Source organism: Trichechus manatus, unplaced genomic scaffold (genome assembly GCF_000243295.1).
Source record: "Trichechus manatus latirostris isolate Lorelei unplaced genomic scaffold, TriManLat1.0 scaffold00004, whole genome shotgun sequence".
Lineage (NCBI taxonomy): Eukaryota > Metazoa > Chordata > Mammalia > Sirenia > Trichechidae > Trichechus > Trichechus manatus.
In genome coordinates, this window is record NW_004443940.1 from 12,903,094 (window position 1) to 12,911,491 (window position 8,398).

Consider the following 8,398-nt stretch of genomic DNA (forward strand, 5'->3'; position numbering starts at 1 on the left):
GAAATAATAATGTACCTGTAGATATTGGTGTAAGAGTAGAATCTGATTATCTTTGGTATATTTGTGTCCCTCCTCTTTGAGGAAAACCCTACTTGAAGGACATGATTCACTAGACCTTACTGAGTACTAGTTTTTCATTAAAATTGGGCCTGAGATTATTAACCAAAGGTTGGGAGGGGGGAGTCACATAAAGAGTAGTCTACTTAACTCTGAGGCTTTAATCTTGTCTCATACCTTTGTGCACAGACTTAGCCAATTAAGCAGCCTCATAATTCCTGTAAGATAAATGGAGGATGAAGAGTATATAACAAAAATAATTTCAGATATAGGTGTGCATGAGGTTGGTAAAAGGGGTATTTAATATACAGTAAAAAAAAAAAAAAAAAAAATCTTATCAAGGGGTCTAAAATTATTCCCTAAAGTGATTATGGGTCACAAGAGATCCTACCCTTCTCCAGATTTGGGGTTGAGAACAAAGCTTTACTGGATTAAACAAAAAAATCCAAGTGAATACAGCAAGTCATGCTTTGAGAAAAACAAGTACTCTCCTCCTTTTTTTAAAATGATCCCTCTATAATCAATTGCCAAATGCATCATTACCGACTTAATTGGAACCCTGAAAGGTTTTGAAGATTTCTCATAACTGTGCTCTTAATCTTTGTAGAAAATACAAACGTAGTAATATATGCTAGCTGTGTGGGATGACATGTCATTCAATAAACAATGTGTAAGTAGCAATGTGAGGTGGCTAAATTTTGAAGGTATAAGATTGCTCCTTATTAAAAGTAAGAAACACATATGGATGCCTTATTAATGTTTCCTTTCCAGAGCCTATATATACACACACACACACACACAAACAGTATGTATTTTATATATGTATTATATATAATGTAAATACGTATATACGTGTGTGTGTGTATATATCTATATTATAATTAGTACTTGCTGATCTATCTCATCGTTTAACTGTTAATGTCTATGACAAAAAGTCAGAGAGTACTATCAGTGCTCCAGGTACAGAAGTGGAAATTGGCTCAACGGCCAGCACACACCTCTTCTCCAAGTTCTTTCAAGGGCAGATGCTATTTATCCAAGACGTATAGTGCAGGAGAGAGAAACTCTAGTGGTACCAATCTGACTACTCCTCCGCACCATCAACATAGACCAAATTTGCACACTGATCTCTCTATCTCTCCTTTGTAATAACCAGACCATGCTCTTAGCCCTATGTGGTAACAAAGCAACATGGATTCCTCTTACGAAATCCTAGAGTGAAACATGAATGTGGTCAGGGGAGTCCAGAAGCAGTAAGAGTGGTGCAATGCATATCACAACTCAGACCTAATGCAAAAGTCAGGTCCCCATACCCGTTCTGATACAAGAAGCTTGGCCATTCAAACAAACCAAAACTCAAGAGAAGCAACTATAGGGACTTGCAAACAATTAGAATATTCTGGAAGAGACTTGACTAGAATGGTTTTTCATGCCAGGTCAGGTGCCACTGAAATACTGTTAGACCAAATGAAAATAACCGCTTAGATTAGCCTGCTGAGTCCTCCCCACAGAGCATACAAAAAATCTTTTGTCATAAGGTCAGAAGACTCTGGCAGAGGTAGCCTCCCTAGGCCAGCTGCCTAATTCCAGCAAAGCCTGCATATGTACCATTCCAGAAAAATGGGTGTCTATTATTAAAGGCAATACCAGAGCCTTCTTTTGAAAGAGTCCATTCTAGCACCTGATTCCTGACCAATTGGCTGAGCTAACATGCATTCATTCACTCAATATCCATTTGCTGAAGGGCTTACTGAAAGGCATTTAAACCAGAGGAATTCCCAGCTAAGAGAAAACAAACAGCAGAATTATCATCAATAAAGGACACATAACAATATCAAAATTAAAATGTTTCCTATATCCCAACAATAATTAGCAACTACAGTGGAAACTAATAACAATTAATATAAAAACCCAGGAATACTTTTATAAGAAACGTCAAGACCTACATGGGAACACTACAAAATTTTGCTCAGAGACAGAAAAGAGATCTGAATAAATGAAGACACACACCAAACCCTGGATAGAAAGATCTGATATGTAAACATAAACCTTTTCAGATCTATTTATATTAGAATTATGCAATTTTTTAGAAATCCCAAAAGAACTTGAGGGTGAGGCATTTATGAATTGATTATAAAATTCATCTGGAAAAATAAATTGGTGAAAATAGCTAAGAACATAGTAAAATAAAAAGAGTGAAGAGACGAGGAGAGATTTGCTTTACTAGGTCCTGAAGCGCATGATAAAACTTCAGTGATTACAACAATGTATATTGGCATAGGAGCTCTGGTGGCACAGTGGTTAAGCGCTCAGCTACTAAATGAAGTGTCAGCAGTTCGAACCCACTAGCCACTCCGAGGGAGAAAGATGTGGCAGTCTGCTTTCGTAAAGATTATAGCATTGGAAACCGTATGGGGCAGTTTTATTCTGTCCTGTAGGGTCTCTATGAGTCGGAATTGAGTTGACGGCAACAGATTTGTTTTGTTTTTTGGTTTATATTGGCACAAGAAGAGCAGACAGATCAATGGGCGAGAAGAACAAGTCCAGAAACAGACTTAGCCATAAACAAGAAGTATAGGATAGAGGTAGCAACTTCAATCAGTGAGAGAAGACTGACTTCATAAGGTAAATGATAAACTTGAAAATTATGTGATAGACAAAGAAACAACATCTTTCAGGTATATCCTTTACATTACACAGTCTTTTCAAAACAAAGTAAGAACAAGAGAAACTCCTCAGTAGACAATTGGGCAAAGGTTGTTTAACAGACAATTCACCTACGTACATACAAATACAAACTGTCAATAAAGATATGAAAATTGTTCAACGTGCTAGTAACAAAAAATGCAAAGTTGACTTTTTTTTACTCATCAAATTCATAAAGTTCTTAAATTACAATATCAATTTATGAACGTATAAAGGAAAACACTACCTACAACCTGCCTGGTGGGCAATTCAGCAATCAACATTTAAAAACCATAAAAACGTGTATACCATTAATTCTACAGCTATAAATTTATCCTAAGGAAATGATTATGATGTTGGACAAGAGTTTGTCTACAAGGTGGTTTAAGGAAGCATTGTTTATATTAGCTAAATACTGGAAAGAACCTAAAATAGGAGATTGGTTAAATGAGTCATGATACATCCATGTGATATAATACTGACCATTTACTAAAAAGAATGCTGGAGAAGGAGATTTAATGGCATTGGAAAATGTTCATGACATAGCTTGTAAAGAAGCAAGCTACAAATTATTTACTATATGATCTCTTATGTTGGTAAAAAAAAAAAAAGGATGCACAAAAGACTATATGGATATAGAACAAATGTTATTAGTGGTTGCCTCTGCGAGGTCTATTATAGGTGACTTTTATATTCTTTGTGCATTTCTGAACTTTCTATTTTTCTACACTAAAGTGTATTTTTTATATTTAAAGTTATTTCCCAAAAACAACTGGAAAGATATATATTAAAGTTCCATTGGTTTTCTCTGGTTGCTGAAATTATGATTTTTTTTTTTTTTAGCATGACTTTCTATATTTTTCAAAATTTTCTACAAGATCAGTTTAAAAGCAAGAAAAAGAAAAACCACTCACTCACCAAGTGTGTTTCCTTAGGAGGCAGGCCAACAAAATTAGTTAAAATTCAGAGAAGCACCTGCCAAGTACCAACCGAGAGACCACTCAGAGTGATATTAAGCTGAGCTCCTGCAAGGCAGGGGCTTGGTCTTTCTCTCTGTACTCCCAGCACCTAGTGCCTGGCATCTTAAGGTGCTCAACAAATAAACTTCTTTAAATGCAAAACGCCACCACCACCACCACTACCGACTCCTGCTACTACTGTTCTAGAAGTCTTTTCTTTCACCTTCCTACCAATGCCAAGGTAATTAAAAGTGGCAGTGTTGTATCTAACAGACTCATAGTGGACTCCTGATAAACTAGAGTAACACCAACTACTCAATCTCTAAAATGCCACACAGAAAGTCTTTTGTTTAAGAAGACTAAACCAAGTGTAATCAATTCTGCGATACCAAAGAGAGAAAAAATAAATAAATCCCATTGTTTAGAAGTTCTTTTCCTAAACTGCTTTTTTTTAAAGAGAGCCATGACAATCTGTGTGTGTGTGTGAGTGACGTTTTAAGGTACAAATGGCTAGAGCATATTAGCATTTGGCAAAGCAGTATTCTTTTATAGGAAATAGCTACCAAAAACAGGGAGACTATAAGAGCAGCTGTTCACCTGACCTCCCAGCCCTAATATTCTTAAGCATCCACACTAATAAGGGAGTAAGAGCCCCACAACTTCAACCTTTTCCTCCTCTGGATTGCAGCAACCAATGCTTGGCTAAATTAAGTAAATTGAATTCCTACTTCCTTCTCTTCTGTTTCGTATGCTCAAGACTAGAGAAAGAATTATCAAGCCCTGAGAAGACCAAATTCCAAAAAGGAAAGGACAATAAGGAAACTAGATAACCAAACCTTCGACAAGCAAAAGTTGACTGGTCTAGGGAAGCAGACCGAATTATAAGCAGCTTGTTCAGAAGTAGCTTCAACTCCAGTTTCTAGAGTCTCTGCTCCCATAGCATCCTGTACATATCTCAATCTTTTCACTTAATGTGTTAACTGAAACAGTCTCTACACTTTTCTCATGAGACAAACTATATGCTTCTCTAGGATAGAAACTGTGCTCACTTAATAACCCAGTACTGAACTCATTAAATACCCCAAATCTGAGCACAAGTTCTTGGGACACAGTAGGCAGAAAATAAACACCCCTAAACTGTTAAAATAAAGTATAAAACTGGCATTCTGTGGCATTCCTGCAGAGGTGAAAGGCACATAGCTGTCATAAGCCTAAGAGCCTTCACCTGAAGAGATAAAATTTTACTAATAATAAAAATAAACGCCTAAGTAAATGATTAGAGGGGAGAAGGAGAACTAGAAGACTTTTCAGCAGAGATAGCCCTAGATTACCCCGTTCACCTCAGGGGCAAGGAAGATGACGGAGAATCGAAACATGAGAAAGCGAAGCCACATCTGCCTACCCTTTCTACCTTAAGAAGAGATACACCTGAGTTTCTAGTTCGTAATATATAAATTCCTAAAGCACAAAGGAAGCTCCAGCCCAAAACACAGTCATCCACAACATGGAGCAACTAAAAGGGAAGAAGGAGGGATGGGGAGAAGCACATGTGCCAAGAGGTACACTCACCATCAAATACACACACACACACACATGCATGCACGCATGCACACTCCACAGTGGAGAAAGCTAAATGTTCGCCTTGTTCCACAATCTTTCTGCCTGGTAAGGGTCTGGTCTGCCCTTTTACTGAAGAAACATAAATATTCAGATCCTGACTTTCAGAGTCAGACTATCTTTTCAAAATGAGTTTGCATGAAATAACCACATGTATTTACAGAGCCATCATTACACATCATCTTCTTGTTCATGCAGGGCACGGAGAAGTCACTCACTCTGGATGGGTAACTGGTATTTCAAATTGATGGGAGCAAAGAGACCAGAATGAGGCTTGTTCAACGGTTCTAATCCCTGGCTGCACGTGAGAATCACCTGGAGAGCTTTAAAAAAATAATAGTGCGCAGGCTCAATCCAAACCAGTTAAATCAGAATGGCTGGGGTGAGGTCTGGGCATTGTTTGTTGTTCTTTTTTTTTTTAAAAAAAAAAAAGCTCCACTAAGAATTGTCATTAATTTTGTTCATTGTGGTAAAAGCAAGTTATGTTCTTTTATTTAAGTCTTTATCTACTAGAGATAGAAACAAAAGTATTTACAGATAAAACATGGGATTTTTTAAAGTAAATTTTTTAAATTTGTGTGGAGAGGAATGGTTTTAATTATACACGATTGGCAAAATGTTGATAATTGTTGTCGCTAGGTGATACATACATTATTCTCTCTACTTTTGTATGTTTAAACATTTCTATAATAATAAAGTTATTTCTTAAAATCAGCAGAAATATTTGTTCTCTTCCCCCTCCAATATATGTGTATGTGTCTGTATATACATACATAAAATGTATTTAATATAAAACATCTTAAGAAATACATTAAGATGAAAGCTCTGCAAGTGATTCTAATGTACAACCAGTGTTGAGAACCACTAGAGTGCATCACTGAAGGAGGACCAACTTGATTTGAAAAATAAAGATTTAACTAAGCAGCAAGAGGCAACCCAGGTGAGGAAGCTCCAACTCAGGCCTGCAGCAAGATCCAACCCAGTGAAGGTGGCAGGCCTCCTCCAGTCGGTCACAATCTCCCATTTCTGTCATATATACATTTGCTTGAATTTTGAGAACCCTCATTTACAAGTAAACTGCAAACACACACATATCTGTATCTACTTGTATATCTAGATCTGTATCTATGTGTTTGTGCGTATATATATATGTATATACATATATACATATCTCTGTGTGTGTATGATTTAAGAGAACATTGCCAATTATATTCAGTAGCATATAATTTAAAAAAAAATACTATTTTTGGAAACACTACCTATGATCTAAAATGCTTTGGCCTGTGGAACAGTTGTACAAAAAGCATTCCTCACGAAGAGTGGGCTGGGGGATGAGGGTGTGGTCTTTGGAACTAAGTGGTTTGTAGACAGTGCGGCTTAGAGGGTTCTCTTAAATCAGGGGCTATTAGTGGCAAGAGGAGCAACCAAGTCTCAATTTAATGAATAGAGAATGCATCAAAACTCCCCCCATTCCACTGCCCAAATCCCCAACTCACCTATTCTTCTCCATTTCATTGTGAGTTGATCTGAAAAAGGGAACGATAAGAAAAAGATTATTCTTGTCTTGAAGGACTACTTCAACATCAACATGGTTATTTTAACTTCTTACTTTCCAAAGTTGGTAGGAGAGAAGACAGGGAAAAGGAGACAAACTCACTGAACTCTACTAAAGAAATTAGTCCATTTGGGGAGTTAGAGAAATATAAATATCTAAAGTAGTATTCAAGGAAAATAACACACTAAGAGGCATGCAGTCCCTAGAGGAAAAACAATCCATTTTAAGACAGGAAGTAAACGGGGGTCTATTTACCCAAAGAGAAAAACAGCTGTACTGCGTGATGTGATTTTAGGTTATGTAATATCATAAAGCTGGGGGTAGAACAGTGGCAGTGGCACCTCCACTCTAGCTCTGCACTTTTGTCTAGGTATAGTATACTGCAATTTTATGCTAAGTTGTTTAACTACAGGATACAATTTAAAATGGGTAAAATAACCTCTCCCCCAATCTTTCTACTCCCCAAAGTAGTATCTTCTCATGTACAATCTCTTGAAAGATGCTACTATTGAGTAGCTACCAAATGACTTTAGGAAGGGGTTTCTAAAACTCAGCTCAACATAAAGACTAGTTGAAGCAGCAGCGAGGGTGAAATTTGAAGTCCAAGCTTTGTCACTAATGAGTCATATGGAAGAAATCAAACTCTTTACCATGCTGTCCTTGGTTAACCCCTCTGTAAAATGAGAATAAAAATATTTGCCAATTATCTACTTGTCAAAGATTGAATTGTGTCCTCAAAAAATATCTATCAACTTGGCTAAGTCATGATTCCCAGTATTGTATGACTGTCTACCATTTTATAATCTCAGGTGATTTCCCTGTATGTTGTAAATCCTATTACTATCATGTAATAAGGTGGATTAGCAGCAGTTATATTGATGAAATTTACAAGATTAGATAGTGTCTTAAGCCAATCTCTTTTGAGATATAAAGGAGAGAAGCAAGCAGAGAGACGTGGGGACCTCACATCACCAAGAAACGAGGTTCCTGTGCTGAGATGCTCCCAGAACAAGGGAAGACTGATGACAAGGACCTTCCTCCAGAGCTGACAGAGAACGCCTTCCCCTGGAGCTGACACCCTGAATTTGGATGTATAACCTACTATACTGTGAAAGAATAAATTTCTCTTTGTTGAAGCCATCCACTTGCGGTATTTCTGCTATAGCAGCACTAAATAACTAAGACACTACTAAACAAGCGTGGATCAATGAGGTAGCAGCTGTAAAAGTGATTAGAGAGCCTTGGATGAAAGCTGTGGTGGATCTGAAATCATATTAGTGTGTTTATAGTTGATGTTGAATATAATGTCTGGTCTAAGAACTCATGGGCAGGTTTCCACAAAAATCACAAGAAGTCAGTCAATGCAGCTACTTCAGTGTCCTTCCTCACACAACTCCTCCCTAACCAGTTATAAGTAAACTTGGGGAACTTGAGGAACCTCCCAGCATTATAAAGGAGCTGAATCTTGACCTTTCTTATAAACTTGGGGAGCGTGAGGAACCTCCCAGCATTATAAAGGAGCTGA

The 8,398-nt window shown here is 37.3% G+C and overlaps 1 protein-coding gene across 1 annotated transcript in view; it reads right to left on the reverse strand.

Moving 5' to 3' along the window:
* MXD1 (MAX dimerization protein 1) overlaps positions 1-8,398 on the reverse strand; it is a 30,394-nt gene that overhangs the window by 16,882 nt on the left and 5,114 nt on the right. Inside the window, exon 3 of the mRNA XM_004369240.2 lies at positions 6,815-6,844. Coding sequence (XP_004369297.1) covers positions 6,815-6,844 — 30 coding nt within the window. The remainder of the gene's footprint in view (positions 1-6,814; positions 6,845-8,398) is intronic.